The 26400-nt window shown below is 40.2% G+C and overlaps 1 protein-coding gene across 3 annotated transcripts in view; it reads left to right on the forward strand.

Moving 5' to 3' along the window:
• Window positions 1-22838, forward strand: part of LOC103695544 (calcium-dependent protein kinase 17-like) — a 37033-nt gene extending 14195 nt beyond the window's left edge. The window contains exons 5-10 of one of the 3 annotated variants that reach the window (XM_039119028.1): window positions 41-208; window positions 11224-11448; window positions 11538-11670; window positions 21931-21993; window positions 22064-22166; window positions 22296-22838. In XM_039119028.1, the coding sequence (XP_038974956.1) occupies window positions 41-208; window positions 11224-11448; window positions 11538-11660 (516 nt within the window). In that variant the 3' untranslated portion in view covers window positions 11661-11670; window positions 21931-21993; window positions 22064-22166; window positions 22296-22838. Of the gene's footprint in view, window positions 1-40; window positions 209-11223; window positions 11449-11537; window positions 11671-21930; window positions 22167-22295 lie in introns of all 3 variants that reach the window. The other 2 variants (XM_039119027.1, XM_039119029.1) reach the window with 2 other exon arrangements.
• Window positions 22839-26400: the final 3562 nt, after the last annotated feature.

Genomic DNA, 26400 nt, shown 5'->3' on the forward strand with positions numbered 1-26400 from the left:
GTGTCTGAGTTTCTTTCATGAAATTGCTACAAATTTGTAGGTCATTGCTGAGAGCATGTCTGAAGACGAAATTGCAGGCCTCAAAGAAATGTTCAAGATGATAGACACAGATAATAGTGGTCAAATCACATATGAGGAACTCAAGGCTGGTTTGCAAAGAGTTGGTGCGAATCTCAAGGAGTCTGAAATTTTAGCTCTGATGGAAGCGGTAAGCACTACCTAGATTTTCTATGTGAGATTGTTGCTTCTAATAACATGACTTATTTTGTCCCATGTCTTTTAGAGGGATCAGTGTCTGAAATCAGAAACATAAGAATGACATCTATTAGCTCAGTTGGTTGGCACCTTTTCCCTAAGTTCTTGTCCTTGGAGGAGGTCTAGGATTCAAATCCAGGTATTGCTAAAAAGGAAAGGGATTTAAGCAACCTTATTCAATGGGATTCAAGATCATTATTGTGGTCTTCAGTTCTCTCTCCCAAATTAAAAAGAATTCTCCTGTGTGAAGACTCTCTCTCTCTTAAGAAAGGCTATACTTGTACTATAGGCTAACGCACAACCCAAGCACTTACTCTTGAGTCTTGTCAAATATTTTATCTCTGCTTGTAAGGATTTGATGCCAAAGGTTGCTCATACAATCATTCTCTTCCTCTTTTAACTTGATGTCATGATATATTTGGTCATTTATCATTTTTATATAATGTCAGCTACGCTTTTGAGCAAAAGTTGAGAATTTTGATGGTTTAATATATTAGTTAGTTGAACATATTTAGATCTACATGAAATACTACAAATAATATAAGGAGGATGTTGTTATTGAGTAATAGCATATTGCTTGATGTGTTGATGATCACAATTAGTTTGGCAAAGTTACTCAGGGATCTATCTTTTTGAACTAGTGATTCCCTTTCTACTTTGCCATCCTTTCTCTAGATACTCATATTAATAGAGATGTAATATTTTATTTTATATATTTCTCTTTTTTGTGAATAATGTATTTCTCAATTTTAATATATATAACTTTACTCCCCCCCCCCCCCCCAACCCCCCAAAACAAAAAATCCTTGTTCTGCCGTTAAGGGAGAGATCCATTAATCAAATTATGCAGTCTTTTATATCTATTGGTCAATTCTGGTCATCATTCAAATGAACAAATCATACTTTGTTATTCTATGCTTCTTAATTGTAGTTAAATATGGATCTTTAAAATACATGCTAATGCTATGCTAGGGACAATTTCTTTTTTTTTTTTTTTTTTTTTTTTTTTTGCTGAAAACGGGTATTCATACAGTACGTGTGTGAATACATCCAATAAAGTCAAAAAAGACTAACTCACGGAGAGCCAGTGGCAGCTCCCCCTCCCCCACCCAAAAAGTATACCCTGAGTGATGAGCCGCGAAGGCAGCCACCCAGTCGGCTGCCCCATTGGCTTCTCTGAATACATGCTTGGCCTGGATGGCCATCCCAACCCCACACATCGTCCCTATATCCCGAACCAAGGGGTGGTCTGGGCCCTCACCCCTCAGCTCCTCCTGGATCCAGCTGATAACTGTGGCTGAGTCGCCCTCCAAGACAATCGCATCGGCCTGCAGTACCTGCCTCGCATAGCGAAGACCCGCCCAGGCAGCTCGTAGCTCTGCCCCGGGGACCGACGTGCCGAAAACCTGACAGCCTCCTGCTGCCACCACTCTGGAGTGCGGATCCCGTATCACAAAACCCGCACCTCCTCGCGCACCTGCATCCATGACCGATCCGTCGAAGTTGACCTTGAGGAACTCGGGGGTGGGGGTTCCCAGGTGAAAAACACCTGCTGAGGAGCTGCCGGAGCAGAGAGGGAACCCCAGGTGTCCCGAGCTATCAGAGGTCCATCTGAAGAAGGTCTGATCTCCAGTGCCTGGGCTCGCGCGAACTCTGCAACAAACCTCGGTGACACCCTGCGCTCACCGAAGGTGCGGGCGTTCCTCGCCAGCCAGATCTGATGTGCTGTGCAGGTCGCTCGGATAGCCTCCTGACCTGTCCGAGGCCGGGCCAGCCACTGCTGCATCATCTGCACAAACTGAGGCCTCCCACACCAAACCTCCTGCGGGAATCCTGCCCACAGCCATGCCGACCTCGCCCACGTACACTGGAAAAGCACGTGGTCGATCGACTCCTCAACACCACATGTCCCGCACTCCGCAGGGATCCCCCAAGCTCGCCTGCTCAGCACTGCTCTCATCGGGAGGCGGTCCCATGCCACCTTCCATAAGAAAAGTGCCGCCCTCGGGTGAAGCCCCGACCTCCAGATCCAAGTGTAGTCCAGTCCCGGCTCGTGCTCCTGCAGAATAACCTCGGCGAGATCTCTCAGACTGACCCTGGATCGGCAAGAGGTGCCCCAAACCCTGACATCAGGCCCCCCCAACCTGGCACCGGGAGGGACCGGATCCTCTCAGCTAGGTATCCTCCGAACAGCTGACATAGCCTAGCGTCATCCCATGCTGACTCCCCTGGGGAAAGAAGATCGAAGACCCGCAACCCCTCCGCAGCCTCGGCATCAAACATGGTCGGCCAGCACCTCAATGGAACAGTATCCACCCATGGGTCCGCAGTCACATCAATGCTCCGCCCATCACCAATCAGCCACCTGGTATTTGCTGACACCGTCGGCAAATACCTCCCAATCTCACGCCACATGAAGGAGACTCGTCGCGCCCTCCGTGCCGCCTCTGAGCCCCCACGGCCATATCTGGCCGCCATCACCTGACTCCACAGCCCGTGTGGCTCTAACAAAAACCGAGCTGCATGCCGAGCAATGAAAAGCTCGCGCCGCTCCAGAAGGGACTGTATCCCGAGGCCGCCCTCACTGGTAGGTCGGCATACATGCTCCCAGGCCACCAAGTGCACCCCGTGGCCTCCGCCATATGACCCCCACAGGAAACATCGCAGCAATCGCTCGATCCTCAGCAGGGTCGTCTTCGGAACCACGGTGTTGGCCATGAGGTATACTGGCATGGACCCCAACACTGATCTGATCAAGGTCAGTCTCCCCATCATAGACAGGGAGGCCGCTCTCCATCCCTCCAACCTGCTCTCCACACGCTGCACCAGATAGGAGCACTCTGCCATCCGCAGTCTGCGACCTGTGATAGGAACCCCCAGGTAGGTCAATGTCTCCTCCTGCTGAGGTATCTGTAGAATCTCATGGATCTCCTGTCTGACCCTGCTCTCCGTACTCGGGCTGAAGTGGACTGCTGACTTGTGGAAGTTAACTCTCTGACCTGACGCCGCACAATAATCCGCGACTACTCTCCGAAGGACCCGCGCATCAGAAACCCGCGCCCTGGCCAAAAGGAGGCAATCATCAGCGAAAAGTAAGTGGGAAAGAGGACTAGCCCCCGGGGCGGGAACATAGGCCTCGAGCTCTCTGCGGGCACACACCCTCTGCAAATCACGAGACAAAATGTCAGCACAAAGAATAAACAAATAAGGTGATAGAGGACATCCCTGACGCAGCCCCATGGTGGACTCGAAGAAAGGGGAAGGCGTGCCGTTGACCAAGATAGAAAACCTTGGACCCCTGACACACCCCATGATCCAACTGATCCACTGTCTGTGGAAGCCGTACGCCTCGAGTACCTGCTGAAGAAATCTCCATCTGATCCTGTCGTAAGCTCTCTCCATATCCAGCTTAATGGCCATCAAGCTACGCCGCTTCGATGCTCGTTGCAGATCCCACATCATTTTCTGGGCCAACAGAACATTATGGGAGATGTTTCTGCCGGCTATAAAAGCCCCCTGCTCCGGACTGATAATGCCAGACAGTAAGGGCTTCATCCTACGGACCATAATTCTGGCCACAACCTTATACAAGGTTGTGCACAAACTAATGGGTCTGAAGTGGCCGGGCTCCGCCGCCCCCTGACGCTTCGGAATGAGTGTGATGAAGGTAGCCTTCCAGTCATCCGGCATCCTCTCCTGAGAGAAGAAGCACTGAATAGCCTCTACCACTGCTGTCCGAATGATACCCCAATACTGTCGGAAGAAGAATGGGGGGAACCCGTCCGGACCCGGAGCCTTGTCTGGAGCCAAAGCCCAGACTGCCTCCTGAACCTCCTGTGCGGACACTGGTCGGACCAGGGCTGCGTTCTCAATATCCTCGATCCTCGCATCCAACCTCAAGGGATGGTCGCTGTCGCCGGACTCCTCATCCGCCGTCCATCTGTCGCGGAAGAAGTCCAACAAAACCTGGCGAATGGCAGGCTCGCCTTCCACCCGATATCCAGACCCGTCCCGCAGCGAGTGGATAGTGCTTCGCTGCCTACGGATAATCGTAGACCGGTGGAAGAAACTAGTATTGCGGTCACCCTCATGTACCCACTGAACCCGAGATTTCTGTCGCCAGAAGATCTCGTGCTGCCGTAGTAGTGAGTGGTGGGTCGCTAGAAGCCCCCGGAGATCACCCATCTCATCCACCGAGAGCTCACCTTCTAGATCTTCCTTCCGCTGCAACTCAGAGATCGCGGTCTCTACCCCCTCTACTCTCCGAAAGATGTCACCCACAGTCTCACGGTTCCACCGCCGAAGGCGCCTCTTAGCCAATTCTAGTTTGCGCGACACCCGGTGCATGGCATCTCCACGCACCGGGATGCGCCAAGCCTCACGGACAATGTCCCAGGACTGGGGGTATGATAGCCAAACCTTCTCAAAACGGAAGGGGCTATGATGACTGGGTCCCGATGATGTGGAGATCAGCAGGGGGCAATGGTCTGAGGCAATCCGAGGTAGGTGACTAACCCTGCATGTGGGAAAACGAAGGATCCAGTCCGGGGACGCAAAGGCCCTATCTAGACGCTCCCAAACCCTAGCACTGCCGAGCTGATTATTGCACCAGGTAAAGTGAGGTCCAGAGAAACCTAAGTCCACCAGGCCAGTACGCGACACAAAATCGCGAAACTCCCTCCTGTCCGCTCTATCCATAAAGGCTGCCCCGCCCCTCTTGTCGCTCGAGCTCAATATGCAATTAAAGTCACCAACTACAACTGTCGGGACACCCTGGGCGGTAAGGCTGGCGATCTCCTGCCAGAGGACTCTCCTGACCCTATAATCCGTGCTCGCGTACACCCCACACAAAACCCATGGGGCAACATCCGGCGCCGAAGCGACCATAACTACCTGCTGGGGGCAGTTGTGGAAGACATCAAAGGTCGCCACCCCTCGCCTCCACAGTAGCAGGATACCTCCCGACAGCCCTCGGGAATCGACTGCGTATGACTCCCAGTCCCTCCCCAAGCGCCGTCTCAAACGTACAAGCCCCTCACCAGATAGCCGGGTCTCGCTAATGAAGCAGATCTCCGGACAATGAACTTGCACTAACCGTTTGAAGGATGACATGAAGGATGGCTTGGCCGCCCCCTTACAATTCCAGGCTAGGATCCTCCGGACAATGAACTTGCACTAACCCTGACAATTTCTTTTCCCTCTATAAATTTGACTATTTAGGTGTTTTTGTAATATCGAGTGACATATTTTAAACATTGAATTGACTTAACCAAACAAACTAATCCAAATCATCCAGAACAAGCTTTTTGTATGTGGATGAACATCAATGGTCATGAATTTAATATTAATATTAGTAATTCTGCAAACTACTAGTAGTAATAATATTGTTAACCACCACAATAGTTGGAATGTAACTCATGGTTAAAACTTAAAAGCAAAGAAGTGAAAAAAAGTATTTATGTTTCTGGCAGCCAAAGCTTTTACTAAAATTAATAGATATTTTAATAATTATCAAAAATCTTCAATTTCTAACCTAATAACTTCCTATGTTCAGAAAAAAGAAAAAAAAAAAGTCAAATTGTACTTCTTTCATCCAACTCCATTTTTCATAATTATATAGATACACCTTGCTGAACAAATACATTCCTCTTCATTTATTTCTCTTAGATAAACAAGAGAGGTACACCAATCAAAAATTAGAGTGCATTTATCAAATTATATTAACATCAGAAAAAAAGACAATAATCATTGCTCTCCATATTGTTTTTCACATGCATTGCACATGCTCAATAACAGAACTAGGCCATATCTATTCCAATATCTATTCTTTTAAGTTTAAACCCAAACTCATGAGTGCCTTTTTGTTAGACATCTTGCCTCTTCCGCATGTCCATGGACTCGAGACCTAGTTTAACCCAAGCCGCTGTAACCATCTTGGTTATGACTGCAGAGAGAGACTGGGTCTCGAGATGGTTGTGGGGCCCTAGGTCTCTCCAGACTAGTTTGGTCCATCCCTAGGTTGGGACCAATCAAGACTGCTTTGTCTTGATGCTTATTATGACTGCCTAGCATTTTGGTAATTCACTAGGATGCCAATGTTTTGATCTTCTTTCTTTTTAATAGTTGTTTCGAGGTTTTTTTTGTTATTTATTTAACTTTATCACTTTCTTGCTCATGATTCCATTCATGAGTACTGTTTCATTTAATTTATTGTTATTTTCCAATTTCTTTGAAACCACATGTATTCATATTGTATTGACACCATAAGCCCAAACATTTGCTCGAAAAGCCTATTTAATTGCTTGAAAACATCTAAAAATTCAGTAAAGCAACCAAATAATGAGAATAAGTAAATAAAAATATGAAAATGTATCTTGAATGGTTGCAATGAGATGTTTCTATATTGTACCAATCGACACCAGACTAGGATGGGTCCCACTTTGTGGATTTAAACCCTTGTGACTCCGTGTCTATTCGCAAGGCATTCCATTTTCCATTTCCTTATTGCACAAGCTTTCTAGTTAAAGATGCACCAATAAAGGCAACCCTTACAAACTGAGGTTACTTATCAAGTGTGTTTTCCATTATTTAATGCCAAAAGTCAGATAGGTAAGAAGAATATCTTTTTCAACCATGGCTACATGAGAAATGACATGGCAACCCTTAGAGCAACACCTATTATGTTTCATTAGGATTGTTTTTTGTTTTTGTTGTAAGGTCCCATGTTGATAAGGTACCAAGCGAACCGGAACGACCATTAACAATAATAAAGAGAAAGAATAAATTAGAAAATCAGTGTCGCATGATGCCAAACCATCCCAAGCAAGGTTTACACTTTTAGTACTGGGTTTCGTATAGGTGCCGGTACAGTATGATATTGAACCGTATTGTGTTAGCATTGGTACAATATTTTTTTGCTTTTTTGTATGGTCAATTTTTTTGTTTTTGAAGATCATTTTATTGTTTTGTGGATGCTTAAATTAGGTTGTTTGCACTTATCTTAGAATAAAACAACATCGAATGAAAAATTGATTGTTATTCAATTTTTTACCTTCAAGATTAAAGCTATGGAGGATATTTTTGGTCATTTTCCTTGATGCATCAAATGCAGTCAAAAAGTCAAGGCCTCGTATTTTGTGCATATATGAATGAAAATCTTGGCTACCCTGTTTCTTAGTATTAAGATTATTTGCCAATTTTCCAGTTGTAAGCATCAAATCATTTAAATCATCTTACAAGTATGTGCTGAATGTTGATATATGCATGTTTATGTTAGCACATATCTTTTTTCCTGGTTGTGTTTTGTTAGCTTACGGTTCATTATTCAAACTATATAATTTATTTCATATTTCCCATTAATGATTTAAAGTTCTTGCCATATCTTTGTTTAGTATTATCTGATATAGTAAATGACATAATTTAGTTGGAAAGAGGAATGTTAGATATTACTTAAGACATAATATATATTAGTTACTCTAAGAACTATCTAGAGCAAGGTCGGCGGAACTGTCCCGAATCGCCCGATTCGGGGCGCCCCGACCTGTACCGACCATGGACCGGGACGATTCCGGCGACGAAAACGAGACCGGGGCTGGAGGGAGAGAAGACGAAGGAAGAAGAGGAAAAGAGAGAGAGAGCAGGGGAGGAAGAAAGAGGGAGAGGAAAGAAGGGAGAGGAAGGTCGAGGCTGGCTGGCGGAGGTTGGGGAGCCGCTGCATGAAGGAGGGAGTCGCGGAAGAGAGGCTCGCTCTGGTCCCTTGTTTTGTTCGAAACAGGGGCCGGAGGGGCTTTTTTATTTTTGGAGTTTTTAAGTGAAAGTTGACAAACCTATTGCCGACTTTACTTATTTTTTTTAAATAAAAAAAATTAAGTAAAGTCGGCAATTGGTTTGCCGATTTTCACTTAAAAATCTCAAAAATAAAAGGGCCCCCTCTGACCCCTATTTAATTCGAAACAGGGGACCAGAGTGGAGCCCTTCTTCCGCGGCTGCCCGGTCTCCACTTCCTCCGCGCGGCGGTTCTTCTGCCTCTGCTGGCCACCCTCGGCTTCCCCCTTCTCTCTTTCTTTTTCTCTCTCGTTCTCTCTCTTTTCTACTTCTTCTACTGTGTTGGTACATGCCCAACACGGCATGACGCGGGCCCGTACTGACTCGTGCCGCCGGGCAACTGGTATAGTGCCCGGTATCAGTTTTGCCGACCTTGATCTAGATGAACCGATGCATTTGGTTGCAGAAATATATAGACATTGACTTGCTATAGGACCTTTTTGTTTCACTGATATTAATTTTATCTTGAAGATTTGTTGTGCTTATTTGTATACTTTGCAGCATGAGTGGACATGACACCCAAGGGTCTAGTTATTGTCTTGCTCCTAGGCTTTTGGTTACGCCTCTTAGTATCTATCTTTAATTGTCTCTGCCTAATTTCCAATCAATATTTACTAGAGAGGTACTGGTCTAGCAAATTCGCGGGTGAAGACTTTGACAAGCAAATACTTGATTTTATTTCCATCTTGTGAGCGAGGGTACAAGTGAATGGGATTTAGAGGTGTTCGCCATATCTTTCTATAAATTTTCCATCGAGATAGTGTTAAATTTTAGCCCAGTTTCTATATTTGTAGTTGAATAATTGTAGCACGTTTCTTACTATCGTGTCTTATTTCTATTATGATTTTGTATTGAGGTTAATGCTCAAATTAGGGGTTACGTCCTATATAAGCACTTAAAGTTACAAAAGTACCGAAAAATTAATTTTGATTCAGATTAATGTAGAATCCTACTAGGGTTACCAGTTTTGGGCCAAATATAGGCATAAAAATGAACCAATAAAGGAGAAGAATGAAGAGAAAGGAGGGGATTATACTTGATTTGACTTCTATTCAGGCTCAAAATTGGCAAAAGAACCCTCTTCTCTGAATTTTCATAGCAAAACCCACTCCCTATTTCAAGAAAAGAGAGGAGAAGGCTACAGATGCTTTCTCTGTTATTAAGATCAGTGAGGGGACGAACCGGTCTGAGCGAAACTGAACCGGGTTGGTATCCTTGATCCCAAGTGTTAAGACAGATATGTTCACGTCCATTCCAACCAGGACAGGTCAGGATGGACCTGGAAAGATCTGCTCAAGAGAGACTCAAGGTCCTGGATGCACTCAGGATCCATTCTCTCTTTGACACGTTCTGGTTGTTGGGATGGACCAAGACAGACCTAGGACAAACCAGGTTCTTAAACCTTGATTTATTCAACATTTATACTGTTTTAAGTGTGTAAACTAGGGAGCATATCTGCATATTCATTGTAAAGGATTTTTATAGATTAAAATGTAATATTTTTGATATGTAATTTATCATTTTATTGTCACACCAACCCATTATTTTTTTTATCTTTTTTTTTTTAATTTTTTGTATTATTTCTTTTGATCTTATACTCTGTTATTTTTGTTATCAACTATTCCTTGTCCAATTTGCTTGTGGAATAATTGAGTAAAAGGTGTTCTTGTCAATTTGAATGTCATAAACTAATCTTACACTTAATTTTAGGATATTCCGTTCATATAAAAAGAATAATTCTTCATACTAGATGAAGTTGAGTTTCAACAACTAAGTATTCACACTATATTCCTACTTCGATTTTGGCCCTTCGATTTTGTTTCTGACCATTATCTTAAATCTTAATTAACTAGCTTTATAACATTTGTGTAACAATGACTTTATGGATTGGAGGATTCTTTTAACTTATCAAAATTTGAGATGGCTACAACGATCTCTATTTGATGGTTACCATAGGAGAGTTTGGTTTTTTCTTGGGCCTTAGAAAATCATGCTATTTTAGGATAGATAATACTCTGAAAGTAAATTGGCCTTTCTACAGACTGGTTAAGTTGTGTCTTTTTTGTGCTGGATAGGTCACCTGTTGATTTATATAGATAAATAATAAAAGTGAAAAGAAAAGTAAAGGAAAATATAAGTGTAGAAGAAAAACCACTTAATGGAATAGGGACTGATCCTTGATTATTTTGAAATGAAACTTCTGCACTAAGTTGCCAGTCTATCCTTTTATGAGTTATAGGGGCTCGACTCATGAAGGCTGCAAATTGAAGTCCTTTTCAAAGTCATTATGGATAAAGGGAAGAAGAAATTTAGGAACACCCTATATCTCCTCATCTTGAATCACACAATTTTAAGATACATCGTACAGTGAAAAAACCCCCTCATCTGCTTGGTTGATAGCTCTGTCGTAATCTCATCTATGGTCAAAGCCTCTATGTCCTAAGAGAGCTTTCTTGCTCGAAGCATTTAACAAAATTACAGAAGATGCTCTTTTCAACATATTCAGGCTCTATTAATATTCCAAATCTGGCTTCAGTCTGAAATACTACTCCTTCCCATCATTACCTTCTCCAGAAAATAAGATGCTAAATAGAGTTTCATTATATAAAAAATTTTAAACTCGTATAGTAACTAAATGCTTTTACTTGGTTATATCCCTATCCAGTAATGCAATGCTTCTTTGGACATTTTGAAATATTATTTTCGTGCAGTGGTGAATGTGTGGTCCTTCACTCTGTTAGCCAATGGAATTCTGTCCAAATTGAACAGCCTCTTCCAGGTCATCTTCCCCATGATTTCAGTGGGCTAAAACTATAGCTATTTTAAGAAAAGTTTTTGTCTGAAGTCAAATTCCTTCCATGTTGGTGCTATTTATTAACAGCGTTTACTCTTTTCATGGAATGAAGCAAAAAATCATGTTACCCATCAATGGGTCAATTCATGTGTACTACGCTAATATCTATCAGCATCCATATTTGCATTCCCTCCATCTTTCTTTTAGTATTTGTTATCTTTTCATGTGCTATCGCTTTCAAGTTTTGTCCCCATCTACTTTTTAGTGCACTGCAAGCTTTCTTTTAGTTTATACATGAAACTATCCTGTTTCACTATTCTGATACTTTTTTTAGTAAATAAAATTTGCAGGCAGATATTGACAACAGTGGAACTATTGATTATGGGGAATTTATAGCTGCAACCCTGCATCTAAACAAGATCGAGAGAGAGGATAAACTTTTTGCAGCTTTCTCATATTTTGACAAAGATGGGAGTGGTTACATTACTCAAGATGAACTCCAAAAAGCCTGCGAGGAGTTCGGCATAGGAGATGTCCGTCTTGAAGATGTTATTCGAGAAATAGATCAGGATAATGTGAGTGTTATCAAATTGTGCACGTGAAGATTTGAATTTGTATTATATTTGAATTTTTTTCTGTTTTTTTTTTTGATATTTTGTCACAGGATGGACGGATTGACTATAATGAGTTTGTGGAAATGATGCACAAAGGAAATGCTGGTTTTGGAAAGAAGGGTGTGCAAAATAATTTAAGCTTTGGTCTTAGGGAGGCACTGAAGCTTGGCTAAAAGTGATTAGGTATACTTTCAATTTTCTTTTCTTTTCCCCTTTATCTTTAATTCTATAGGTTTACAATGGCTCATAGATTGGTAGTCCTTCATATAAAAGACATGACCTTTTCTATATGTATTTACTTATAAATAGGTCATGCATCCATGCCTTTCTCGTACAAAAAGATCCTTCTTGTTGATTGATATGTTCATCCTCATTGTATTGATAATCACCGGAGCAAACCTCATAGTAGAAGGAAAGACAGAAAAAAAAAGAAATATTTTGTTCCTTAGCATTAAGAATTCTCCTGAATGTATTGAATGATTGCTAAAAAGACATTAAATGGTGGTTAATGGATCTGAATTTGGTGCTGTAGGGAGCAGTGATGAGCTCCAAAACTATTTGTTTTTAACGAAAATTTCTTTCACACTTTATTATATGCCAGTGGTAGATATTTATAGGAATAAGGACAAATGCTCTTTTTTCAACTAAATTAAATTTGACACTGACAAGTAAAATATAATGGTGCATATTTATAGCATCAGTATGAATTTCTCTCTCTCACTGGCAATTTTCATGTTGCATCTTTAAAGCTAGGAATTGCCCTAGTGAGGACATGCCAGTCGACTTATATTTCATTATGTGAGTCATATTTTTCTTTTACTTGTCACTGATATCAGATAACAGAATGCAATGCTCTTTATTCCAAATAATAGCAACTTAGATGTAGGTCAATCAAATAATAGCACATTTTGTATTGTGATTATTCCGGGCATACTCACAGCCGTATGTAGTGAGGCGCTGGTACAACAAAAAATTTTTTTTATTGGTTTCTTGAGTTTCTATGGTATGCCAGCTAACTTAAGAACATCTTCTGCAATTCTGCATCATTCTCATATTGGAATTATTTGCAATCTGTTCATAGATATTATAGGTTGGCTGCCCGCGTTCCGGTATGGTGTGGATATGGATCTAATGGAGGGAACAGTTAGGCAAGGATCAAGAATAGTTTTAACAGTGATCATTGCTTCTGAGAACTGTTTTCAATATTAGTGAAGTAGCCATTGTTAATTGTTCCTTGGAGTAGTGCAGCACCCTGAACCTTCTAGAAAACCATTGCTCAACGCGGCCACCTCTTCAATGTTGTAGATAATTCTGTTGATCCAAACCTCAGTAACAGGAATCTTCCATTATGGTGGCACGTGCTCTTTAGAGTCTGCTCGGAAACTCATTCCCATACCCACTTCCTAAGTATTTCTTATTAACTTTTTTATGAGCTTCTTCCTGTTTCAGTTTTTGGGAAGCCCCTCTTTTTTTTCAATTAGCTTAGGAAAGGTCCGGGAGGAATGACTTTCGAGAAAAACGACACCTGTAGCTAACTTGCTAGATGTTAACTTTAGAGTACCTCTTACGATGTTGATAGAAGTAGAAAATATGAGGGTAATTCCTTTTTTTCCTTTCTTGAGGTACCCATGGTGAGTGGAAGTCTCTTTTGCCCTAACATGCTTATGTTCCTTTGTCAAATCAAAGGAGAATTCCTTGGATTTGGAATGTTTGAAACCATAACAAGGCTCAACGTGCAAATGCATATTGATTATGGAGAAAGGGTAGAAGGTAGTCATCTTAGTTGGACAGCAATTGTGGCGACATATAGGGAAGAAATTAGCAAATCATTCCAAAGATATCTAGAATTGTCTTCATCATGGAAGGTAGTACCATCTCGAACTGTTCGATTTGGGGTGTACCAAACTGTACTGGCTGCAGATCGGTACAGTTCTGCCCTTTGGTTTAAGAAATCCGGAGAGGGAAGGGGAGAAGGAGATGGAGACAGAGGAAAAGAGAGGGAGGGAGGGAGAGGGAGAGGCGGAGGGAGGTGGAGGAAGGCCGGAAGCCCTCTGATCCCTTGTTTTGAACAAAACAGGGGCTTGGGTTGGCCTTTTTTAATTTTTCTATTTCGAAATAAAGTTATTTCAAAACTAAAAAAAATAGGCCAACTTAGGCTCCTGTTTTGTTCGAAACAAGGGATCGGAGGGCTTTTAGCCTCCCTCCCGACCTCCCTTCCTCTCCCTCTCTCTCTTCCTCCGTCCCTCTCCCTCTCCTTCTCCCTCCCTCTCTCTCTTCCTCTTTTGTCCTTCTCCCTCTCCCCTTCCCTCTCCGGCTCCCCCTTTGTTGGTATACCGTGAGCAGCATGGCATAGTACCATACCGTACTGTACCGCCGGGCAATTGGTATGGGTCTTGGTATCGGTACTGCCAACCTTGGTCTTCAGCTTGCTTTCATGTGGGCATATTACAAGATTAGAAGGCTCTTTTGAGATGGGAGTATATTCCTTGTTGGAGGACAGTTCTACTTTGAGTTCACATTTGGCTGCAAAACTTTAAACTTAGCAAAATTTTTTTCCGATCTCTCAAGGGTGTTCTCTGAAGGAAAGTTGCTTGTTATACAATTTTAAGAAAGTTGGTACAAGTATGTTCGTTGGACAGTTTTAAGAAAGTCGAGACAAGTATGCTTGCAATACAGATTTATTCTGAAACATAATAGCAATGGAAGAGAAAGGACATATTGATATCTTTGACATGCAACTTTCAGCAATGTTTTGGTTCCTTGTGTTTGATGTGAATAATATCTTTGGTCTTGATTCTTTCAGTCCTATTTTTGAACATGAAATTATTTTGCAGATTTCATTTGACATTTGTAGATAAGTTGAATTCATAATGTTGTTTTCATGTATGCATCAAAAGAATTTTAATATGTGGTTGCAGTATAAATTTAACTTGATGAAATTCATTAGCCTTACATGATGTCTTGGAATGACATGTAATGAACAACAACCTTGTTATATATTTGACAGAAAGTTGTGACGATCTTGTTCTCTAAAGAGATATCATGTAGTAGCTGTCTTGACATTTGGATAAGTCACTTTTTGGTGACTTACATCATAATAAAAGTCCTTAATGGTGGGATGGAGAGGTATCATCATGATGGCATTTGACCTGCCATTGACTGGATAAAGGATCTGCATCTACATTGAATCCCAAGTGCTCTATGAATTTACTGCTGGAACCTCAACCTCAGGAATTCAATCTTGTATTTACTAGCCTATGCATGTGTATTGCGCATGGTCATGTAAAATGACATTTTTGCTACTTAGATATTGTCCTAGAATTAAAACAGATAATGTTTGTTTATGTTGACATATTGGCTCAATTATATCAAGTGAAAACTATATGGAAATGAAAAAGATGTGAGATTCTTCATTAGTTTGATATAATATGACATTTTAAACAACCACAAGCTTGAGAAAGACTAATGCTAGACTTTGACCCAATTATTGTAGCCTTCCTTTTTAGTGAAGGGTACATAACATGCCACTGTATATAAAATCATCTAAGTGTCAAAAGCGATTACTTATTAAGTCTTGTAATGATGTATTTGTTTATAAATTGTTTGATGTTTATTTGTGATTATTATCTGTTGCAACTTAGGTGTCGTTTGGTATGGGATGATGACCCCAAGATCAACGGTGATGTGGGTGGAGGTGATCGCATCACTATGTTTGGTTGCAGTGATTCTACATGGCAATGATTCCAAATCACCCCCACTCTTACAATCACCACTTAACCCAATGATGTTAAACCCATCCTTAAGGATAGGTTTCCAAGATCATCTTAGGGCAGTGATGTTGGGCTGAAATATGGGAACAAAAATGCCCCTCAGTTCAGTAGAAAAAATTGGGCCAACGCCCCTCTAATCTCTAGAAAAAGTTCTTCTAGATGGGAAGGCTTTGATAATCCCATAAAAAAATTTCTTCTACTTGGGAAGGATTGATAATCCCTTGAAGTTACTTTGATAGTTCTTTTTTAATTTTCGATCTTGTTGAATTGGTTTGGAATGAGGGGTTTTGATAATTTGTTCTTTGTTCATATATGTTTTCCTATGATTTATTTGAGAATTCTATTTAATAGTTGAAAAATATATGGAATATATCGGGGGTAGCTTTGGTAATACATGGTCAGTGATCTTGGATTCTCATGGCATCCCAAATAAGTTAATTATGGATATGTGGGGATCGTTAATTACTAGAACATAGCAAACCAAATGCGGCGATCTTAGATCATCAAGGATCATCAACAGTGGTCTAAGATCATCATAGTGACCCCACTTAGGTCACCAAATGCCACCTTAATTTATGAATCCTAATTATTGGCAATCGCATAGTCATGACAATGAGCTAGAGACTCATATCGTAAGAATTTGTTACATTATTAAGCAAAAATAGCAGAATGCATAAAATATAAGTTTTGTCAATTCTATTACTAAGAAGGAAAGGCTATTATTTAACACAGTGCTTAGAAGTTTTGAGAATGCCCATAAATTAAACCAGACTCAATATGTTTTTCATTTTATTTTGTGATATGGTAATATCAGAAAGAGAAGAAATCAAAGTAAACAAATCAGAAGGCAAGAACATTGTAATTAGGTAGACCAAACACTCTTAATAATCAAAGTCAATTGAACTTGATTTAGTGGTAGTAGTAATGTAAATTCAATTTAATGAGTTCTGGAGATATTTCAGAATCATAAGTGTATGACCTAGAAGTTCATGTATTGGCATGTTTCATCGAGGTTTAATCGCGAGCTCTTAGATTGCACGAGCTGCTTAATTTTTTGAAGACAAACAGCACATGGAATCTTTGAGCTGATTCAGAAGTGTAGCTCAGATAAGTTGATACATATTGAGCTTTCGAAACTAAAGCTAGCTTCTCAATCATAAACCAGATATGAGGTTAAATAATTTAGAACTAGTATCATTGCTGATAAATAAATGTAGAAATTACTTGAGGGAAATACACATGAATAAAATTTCTCACCACATTTTGAAGGCAATCAAGTGACTTTTGAAGGATTATCTGAATTTAGTGTAGTTGCATGGGAGTTCACGGAGCATCCAAAAAGATAACAATAAATCTTGGCAAGATTCACCTTTCTGTTGTGTACAGTCCCATACTGGGCGTTCCATATTGTACCGGTATCAAACTCAATACACTGAGTTGACCCGATATCGACACTGTACAAGCAAGGTACGTGTATAGGATCCGGTATTGAGATGGCGAACCTTGATCTTGAGATTTTATATATATGATATAGGTTCCAAGGCTTGGAATGAGGTAAGAACAATATAACTCATAATTGAGTGATGCTAAAGGTCCCAATTCCACATCAACGAATTATTGATTCCCTGTATGAAACGAAAGTGCTGCAGATCAGCCAGTCCGTGCATCGTATTTTCTAGTCGAGCAGATGATTACCAAGTAAACTAGCATCTCAAGTGGTCATCTGGTCAATAGCTTGAAGAACAAAGTAGTATGACCTGTTGTTTGAAAGAGGACGGCCATGGTTGTTGAACAAAACACAACTGCAAGCATGCCTATTTGAGTTGAAATGCCAGTTACAAGAAAATAAGTTCCAAACCATATAGTAGTTTTGGCCATAACTGTAACAATGATTTGTTAGGCAAATTGGAAAATAGGAATTAGTGGAGGAAAATCCCAAATTGCATTGACAAAAGAGGGATGGGTGAAAATAAGTTGTACCACCTATGTTTGTTTCTAAACAACTAGCAATATATCTACTTGACTGTTACATAAGGCATTAAAGCAACCATCTTTACGTTTGTGATGAATAAGTGTGCTTCTGTTTTCCTGGATGAACTTTTTGTATCTCTCTTATTTGTTTAGACACCAATGGTCATAAATGTAAATATACAGAAAGTCTATTTATGAAAAATCAAAAGACCAATCTTAACCCATTTGTATGGTTGTCCTTCAATATTGTGTGCTTTTGCTTGTGCCAGTTCAGCTTGACCGTCAAAGCTAATATTGAAATTATATGGAGAGCATCTCTATTAACAGCTTTTCTATACTCTCTTTTGCATATGCTTGACAGAGTTAAAAAAGAGGTCAGTTCAATGAAAAAGAAAGCACCATGAGTCATATCCTAAGCATCTGTTGAGGGAAAACCATAGTTTAGGTAAACTTAGTAGAAAGTGGGTGTTTACAAACATGGTCGCCATTAGAAAGATGTACTATGAATTATAATCCTAATTTTAAGCTGTATAAAAGCATGTTAGAATTTATAATAACACTTGCATCCTGATATGCATAACACTAGTACTCTGCAAAACAATCCCATCTGTGCAGTGATGGATATCTCTTTCATAAGTGACTTGTGTATGTTTTTCTATTATGGCATGCAATTGCCTTGGGTTCTTGTGAGGAGCTGAAGCAATCAATGGAGGGAAAGCACATCATATGTGGTCCTTACGCCTTTCCCATCATTTATACAATGCATTTTAATGTCTTTTTCTTCTATATAAGCTTAAATACAAGTGAAGGTGGGAAATATAATATACATCACAATAACACCTTCCATGGAGGAGGTGCCAACTTATCAAGTTGATGAAGTCTTTTGGTGGTTATACTAGAAATCCAACCCGCCTTCACTAGGGTTTGTATTTAGGCATACTGCGCCCATTTCTGGAGCCCATTACCAACAATCCTCTTCTTCCAAAAATTAACACTTTTTATGGGGACACATTGGAACCAACCTCTAGTTTACCTAGTCACAAGAACATACTACAATAACTAAAGCATGTGATTAGTGGGAAAGATGCCATACATGATCAACTAAGGTTCAAACAGCATCTGAAATAATGTTATAGCAGCTTTTGGTTTCATGCCCCTCCCATTACATTATGTATGGATACACATGTTTATATAATATATATGTCTTTGTGTATATCGGGGATCTACATAATGCTATTACTGCATTTATAGAACAGTTAGTATCATGGTCTACTATGCTGGTACCGGGCACCGTACCGGTTTTCTGGCGGCACGAGTCAGTACGGGCTCACGTCGTGCTGTGCCGGTCCTGTAACGACACAGGTGATTGTGGGAGAGAGGAAAAGAGAGAACGAGCGGAGGAGGGAGGGAGAGGGAGAGGAAGGGAGGCCGGCGGAGGCCAGCTACTGCCGGTGCTGGTGCAAGTGGCGGAGGTCGCGGTCGGGCCTCTATTTTGTTTGAAATAAGGGTCCAACTGTTAAATAATTTTGCGATTTTTTTAATTTTGCGATTTTTAAGTAAAGTCAGCAAGCGATTTGCCGGCTTTACTTAAAAATCGCAAGATTTTTAGTTGTTTCGAACGAAACAGAAGTCCGACCACGACCTCCGCTACCTGTACCAGCGTCGACAGTAGCCGGCCTCTGCCAACCCTATGCCGGCCTCCCTCCCTCTCCCTCCCCCACTCGTTCTCTCTTTTCTTCTCTTTCATTCTCCTCTCCCTCCAACGACCATGTCTCGGTTGCTTAGCCGAAACCGTCTCGGTCCGCCACCGGTACGGCTCGGGATGCCGCGAACCGGATGGCTCAGAATGCCCCAATCGAACCGGTTCCGCCGACCTTGGTTAGTATCTTCTTCTACTCTATCAACCATGTCCAAAGCAAATAATCATTCTATATTCCCATCATTTTCAATATTTTCCATTACTATGACTAACAATAGCTGCTATAATAACCAGCATTTTTCCTAGTAAATCTGGTTGATAGTTGACCAGGTAAAAATTGATCCTCATTTGGGGATATTACTGTTATTAAAACATTGCAATTAACTTTCCCAGTAATATGATCTAAAAAAACATGTGATATGCAAAACTTAGTTAGAGAAAAGCTTAAAGAGAAATGACATCATTCACATTTCACAACCTTCACTTTTGTGTTGTTGATCAGAAACTCATAAATGCCATCTCCCATGGGAACATTTTAATTTTGTGGAGAGAAACATTTAACCGGCAGCCCTTTAATGAATCAGTAATAAATTGTGGAAAGTGAGGCAATTATGATTTTGTGGGCGAGGGAGATGGGCCTTTGGGAACCTAGCTTAAATCTTTCATAAATCAATGATGTCAGTACGAGTAAAAGCCTATTTAATGGCAAGGATTCAAGTAACGATATTGTGCCTGTGCCAATCAGGTGTTAGCATGATACTTTTATCATGTTATACTGTGGTGATATTTGGCAAAAGTCAGCACGGAGATATTGTAAGTGTCTGAAGAGAGATACAACTGCATGCTAAGATATATTAGATCATCATTTTTTAAACATAAACTAATTTTAATTGCTTATTATTATCTATATTGTGTTGAGGATATAAACTAGAATCATATATCATCTTAAATAATATAAATTATATAGTTTCTAGGAATTTGTCATGTGGACTAACATGACTCAATTATGCTTGTATAAAAATCACACAAAAAGTCCGGAGAACTCGTGATAAAGCTATGACAACAATGCAAGTATATTTAAAAATAACAAGTACATTGTACATGTTTTGTACGTATTGCTACTCTTCTGATGTTTTAATCTTATTGTTAATACTGTTGGAAGCTTATATATCGCTATTATTTTATCAAGTTTATATAATCTTTGTTTTCTGATGTAGTATTTTGGTAAGAGCTGGAAAAAAACACTGTTATTGTCACTGAGGGTCCGAGCTTGCACCACTATATATTGGTTTGTACTAGGATATATTGGTTTGGTGCCATATCCATGCATGCCAATATGCCGCTACATTGATTATTATAAATGGTAGACAGGTAGACACCCCTATATCATGTCAATTAACTGCTGATGGGTACCATAGATATCATACGGCAGGAATGGACACCTAAATCTTTGTTTTATTATCATACATGTTTTAAGTGTTCCAATGGTATGACAGACTATTGCTAGGAATGGTTGTCAGACAAGCTCTTTCCTCTGAATGTTGCCCTTGCCCTCAGTCACTTTTCATGGCTTGGTCCAGATATCTTTTGTGATTTGATCATTTTTCTGATGTATTATTTGAAGTTCTACTCAAATTTATCTGGGAGATTGATGCTATTGTTATGGTTGTTTCACAATCTTTTATTAAGAGTGCTTTTATCTTCATTCTGCATGGACAATTTATTGAATAGGTTTCTCTTCTTGTAAAGATGCGCAGAAAAATTGAAACCTCAGACAGAAAACAGTTGGATTGTACTAATGGTGACTGCAGATTGAATAGGTTTGACTGATATGAATCAAATTGAAGTTTCTTAATGTGTCATTTTCTTTCCTTGAGGAAAAATTTTGATTAGAGGATGGTCTGTAAAAAGCTCGAACATTCATGTGTATCATGAAATTTTGGAGACGGTGTATGAATTTATAATTTTGATATTTGAGAAACATTGGATCTGTGAACCGGATGAATAGCTAGTTTAATATACTTATGGGTTTTTGGTACAGTATCTGAGTTACAGTTTATCTCGGAAATACATTTCTGTAGAGTTTACAATTATTATACATATAAAAGTGATATGTGATACTTTTAAAAAAAACTGAGGTTTTAGGGTCAGTGGTCTTATTGATCTGTCCTTTTTCTCTTCCTATCCAACTGGAAGATTCATGTCAAATTTCCTATCTGCATGTGGGTATCATATGGATTCAGTTGCTTGGCATCCAAACACTCCTTTGTGGTCTTGCTAGTATGGTGGTTTTTTCATCTTCTCTGTTTTCTTGCTTTTTCTAATTGTGCTTAAATCAAGTACTCTAGCTGAAGGTTTCCTAAAATTACAACTGCTTTCAAATTTGTTTTCTTCTTTATTTTTCCCTTATCAAAGTTGAATAAAAAGGTCCTTTTTAATCTTTTTTTAGGGAAAAAATGATAAATGTCCTGTGTTCCTGATTCTATCCTCAAAAAACATCTATAGATGGCTTAGGAATTTTCCTGTGGTACTTTGGAACCTCAATTCTGTTTTCTACTAGTTTCCTAACCTCCAAAAGTTTTTGGTTGATGGCTATGCTCTCCATGTCCCAACTGTCACGACACCCTGCTTAAAGTAATGGAACTCACTGTTAGATTTCCAATACTCAGATGTCTATAGAATGAGGTCAAAAGAGATCTTATGTGCATGTGATTTGACTGATAAAAACACGGATTTAAAAATCTGTCAAGGATGAAGGTCCATAAGGATGTAGCTTTCTCAAAATATTCTGTTGCATCCTGTTTGGCCTCGAGTTTCAGTCCTGACTCTCAGTCTTTAACTAATGGCCGAGAGGTGCTATTCTAGCTAGAGAAAATTTGTGTTAGTAATAGAACTGGCTGCATCGTCCATTCATATGTCATCAGATTTACTATGATATTTTAAGTCCCAATTAACTATGAAATGCAGTATCTCATTTTCTCATTTTTCTGGGTGCTTGTGCAGGTGTAAATATTTAATTGTTGGAGAAGAGTGGTTTTCACATAACATGAGCAGATTTGCCAGCAAGTGAAGAACACATCTCATGTTGTTCTTTTTCAGCAAATATGCACCTAATAGATATTTATTTTTCAACCAGGGCTCATGTGCGGTATGATGTTGTCAACATTTTGAGATTTCAATCAGGGACCTTGTGTGGTGGGATGCTAACACAAATTGAAGGGGGAACCCACTTGAAATTGGTATGCATCACTCTCATTAGATGAATGTGCTGATAGCTATTCAATGCATAAAAAGCAATCTGCTGCCGGTGTTCCATGTAAATAAATATTATCAAGCTTGCACCTGATCCTCTATATCTTTTATTACAGGAATGCCAAGGCCTAGCCATCCACCATGATTTACAAGTGACCTTAGCATGCAGAATGTAAAGATTAGACGGATATGTTATTATTTTGACTGCTGTAAATCCTGGATCCACTCACAAGAGCCCCCAATCACAATGGGACTGAACATACCTCCATTCATTTTTTGTTCAAGATAGAATTACTTTGATATGCCTATCCTGAAATCCCATCATTGCACAATCTTACCTCCAATGCCCACCATCCTGGTAGTGCATTCTCCTTTTGTTTCCAGATTCCCTCCAGGATGGATCCATTACTGAGCTCCCCACTTTCACTAGCAAATGACTTCTTTCTAGGCTTTGCTTTCAAATTTTCATGTACACGTACGTAAACATTGTATTCTGGAGTTGTTGTTTTGAGAAGTGCTTTTGTGCTGATGAGTCGCAGCGGACATTGTAATTTATGCAATGATTAAGAGTATATATACAACTTTCAGAGAGGTTCAAAACTTTCAGGGAAGCACTGAACTATGTTATTTTCATGATAATATTCTTGTTACTGCATTAATGATTTTGTAAGTTTATGATTCCAGTCTAATTCAGATTGATACATCCAAGACACTACTGTATATTTGACATGCATGATCCCACAATGAAACAGCAACTGATAGAGGTACTTGGAGGGCATGCTATTTGCTCTCCTATAGTTCAACAGCTCCAGTGAAAGTATTCATGTACTCTTCTGATTAACATAATGGTCCCTATGGAGCCCTGGCTGTAGCTGCCTGCCTTACACCAACAGGAAGCACATCTATGGTTCAAGTTAACTTGCTTTATGCTCATCTAATAATTTCTAATTAGGGGGAGAACTTAATTGATGGGGTCTTAAATTTCTGAGTGTTGCATGTAGCTGGCTCGTCCTTGCTGAGAGTCATCATGACTGGTTTTGGTGCAGCTTACTTGGGCTAGGTTGATCCTGGTTTTGAAAGTCAACTTGCAAACTTTATTCCTCAAATCTCCTCAACCTTCTTGTCCAATTGATAGGCTTCCTTCAGGCTTTAGGTTTGGGTCTTGACTTTCTTGGTGGAGTCTTGCAAAACCAACCTGCTGGTTTGGGTTCTCATTGAAACGAGATCGAAGTATGAGCTCATTTAAGCCTTCGTAGTACTCCTCTCCTGATCCGATTCCTCGCGTGAGTCGAGTATCTGAATGCCGACGTTCTAGGAGTAGTCTGAGAATGTTGGATCCGCCAACTTCTGCCTCTTCTAAGACCGTATTGCATTGAGCCTGTTGCCATAGCAAGCCTAGATGTCTTCTAAGCTAGCTGACTATGTTTTCTATGAAGGACTCATAATTTGATTAAGACTACTCTAAATGAGTTATGGCTCAACTTGGGTTGCTACTGGTTCGATCGGAATTACTAGGAAAGAGTCCTCGTTTGACTGAGACTACTGCAGGGAAGTCTTGATTCTGCTGGGATTGCCAGGAGTCCTGATTCGATTAGGCCTACCGGGAAAGAATCTTGGTTTGACTAGGACTCGGTGACGAGGAGTCTGTCATCAGATGGGGGCATATAACAATAGGACCGTGCTATTGTTAGATGTATGCCCTAGAAGCCAATCTGGCTGACACATTATTAATTCTGGGACATAAATTTGTGCTTGACTTTATAACAAATGGGCATCTTTTCATTCATATTATTTATGTGTCTATGAATCGTCCAAGAAATTAATAAGATGATGATACATATTTTCAAGAGTTGAAAATTTGAGCCATGTATCATTGGTGATTAATTTCTAAATGCTCCTGATCAATGGATCATCACGAGGATGGTGATCGATCCGATCAGTGCACAGATTGCTTTCCTTATGGATGGACGAGACTCGAGTCCACAGTGTAGAGACACTGAAGTGAGAGTGCAAGTGCTTGTTAGAGAACAAGGGTACTGAGCGTGACCAAGACAAGAAGTCACTTGGATGTCTATCCACTCGTCAGTGACTTGCTTGATGTTGCAGTAGTATGACTAGTCCTTTGACCTGCGGTGCTTCGGCTACTCACAGTGAGGTTATTGTAGTTTGACTGCACATACACATGGTCTCTAGCCATATGGGTCCTTGTAGTGTAGATTGGCTGCAGTAAGTTCACTATAGGAGTAGGGTATGCACCTATATGGAATCTATCGACCTTGATAGATGAGGAGAGATCCTATGTGATTTATTAGACTGAGTTCTAAGACCTTAGCCAGGGCAATAATATAAAGTGGAGAAAGAGTTTTTTACTATCGAACTCAAGTCGAATAAATCTAGACATATGACAGACGATGGGGTTTGACGAGTTATCCATGACCTCCGGTCTGTAGGGATCCACGATAGAAGGACTATATCATACGATAACTGCACTTAGAGGTTCATCATTCTATTCTGCTGGGTGGCCACTACATACTGCTAGGTGTCACTGGTGGATGGTGAGACTCACAGGGATCATCTTGATGGTCGATGAACCCTGATGAGTTGAGTTGAAATTGTTTCAACCCATTGAAAGGAGTTTTCAATGATATTGTGATAGAGATCGCAATATATCTCACTACCAGTCAGAATAGAACCTATGGGGTCACATACATTAGAGGTAATGACCGATCCGATGGTTGAATGTGATTAGGAATCACAAATAATCAATTAGATTGATAAATGAAAACCCGCTAAGAGTTAGTGGTTAGAAGAAGGATTAATTGCAATCAGATGGCAATTTAATTTAATTAATTGGACTTGATCATGAGTCCTACTTGGAGTGGGATTCATGAAGTCCTAATTGGATTAGGATTTCAAATTAAATTAGAATCCTATTTGGAATAGGATTTCTAAAGTCCTAATTATCTTAGGGCTGAAAATTGAACAAGTCCTGATTAGATTAGGATTTTCTTAAGTCCTAATTAATTTTAAATTTAATCTAATTAATTTCATGACTCCTAATTGGATTAGGATTGAAGAGTTCAATAGAGTCATGGTTCAATTAAATCCTAATTAGATTAGGATAAGGAGGAAATTGAAATGGGTTCATACAAGTCCTATTTTGACTAGGATTGGACTCATGCACTAGACCCAAATTAAATCACCCATTAATTTGATTAAGTGGCAGATTTAAATGGATAAGAGGGAGGGGAATATGCCCCTCTCTTTGAGCCATGCGTGGGAGAAAAAGGAAGGGAGCACGCCCCTCCTAGGTGGCATGAAATAGAGATAAGGATGAGCTCCTAAAAAATAGGAGCTCATCTTTATCCCTTTGCATTTCAAAAGGGAGAGGTGATTTCGGCCAGAATTTTTGATGCTTTTCTTGGGCATTTCGTGGGAACCTCTCCTCCCCTCACTCCTCCTTCCAGCCACAAGAGAAAAGGGAGAAAAAGAAAGGGTGGGGTGGCCTTCTTCTTCCTCTTCCTTGGGTCCAGCGTAGGAGAAAAAGAAAAGGCTGCGAAGAGCCTTTGTTTCTTCTTCCTTGGCATTTCCTTCTTCCTCCTCCTCTCAAGCCAATCAAAGGTTGATTTAAAGGAGAGGATCTTAGCCATCTAAAGCCATCTCTGCAAGGGAGCTAGCACCCCGGTGAGATCCAAAGGCTTCGATCGAGTCAGTACTTAATGTGGATACCTGTAGAGGCCGGACGCGTGTGCGGCTTCCATTGAACCTTCTACAAATCCACGTAAATCATATTTGCGGAGATCATCTACCCGCACAAGGTGAAGATCTGATCTTCTTAATAATTTTAAAATGGTTTAAAATAATTTAATTCTAATCTATCTACAAACGAATGGTTTTAAAATACGTTCATGCGATGAACGGATCCCGCATAGTTTTTCCGCTGCAATCTGAAAATTATTTCGAATTTTCATGGCATATGTGGGATGTTAACAGTGGTATCAGAGCCATGGTTATGTAGATTAAGATTAGAATTAAATTTTTCAAGGTATTTTAGATCTGAAATTTAAGGGATTATGCTTGCTGAAATTTATGTATGCAGAATTTTCAGCTTGCTGATTTTTCTGCATACTAATTTTTAGATGCTTAGATTAATGATTCTAAAGCTTTGATAATGTGATTACAAATATTTAGAGTCAAATCTAGCATGATCAGCAAGTCATG

Source organism: Phoenix dactylifera, unplaced genomic scaffold (assembly GCF_009389715.1).
Source record: "Phoenix dactylifera cultivar Barhee BC4 unplaced genomic scaffold, palm_55x_up_171113_PBpolish2nd_filt_p 000474F, whole genome shotgun sequence".
Taxonomy (NCBI): Eukaryota; Viridiplantae; Streptophyta; class Magnoliopsida; order Arecales; family Arecaceae; genus Phoenix; species Phoenix dactylifera.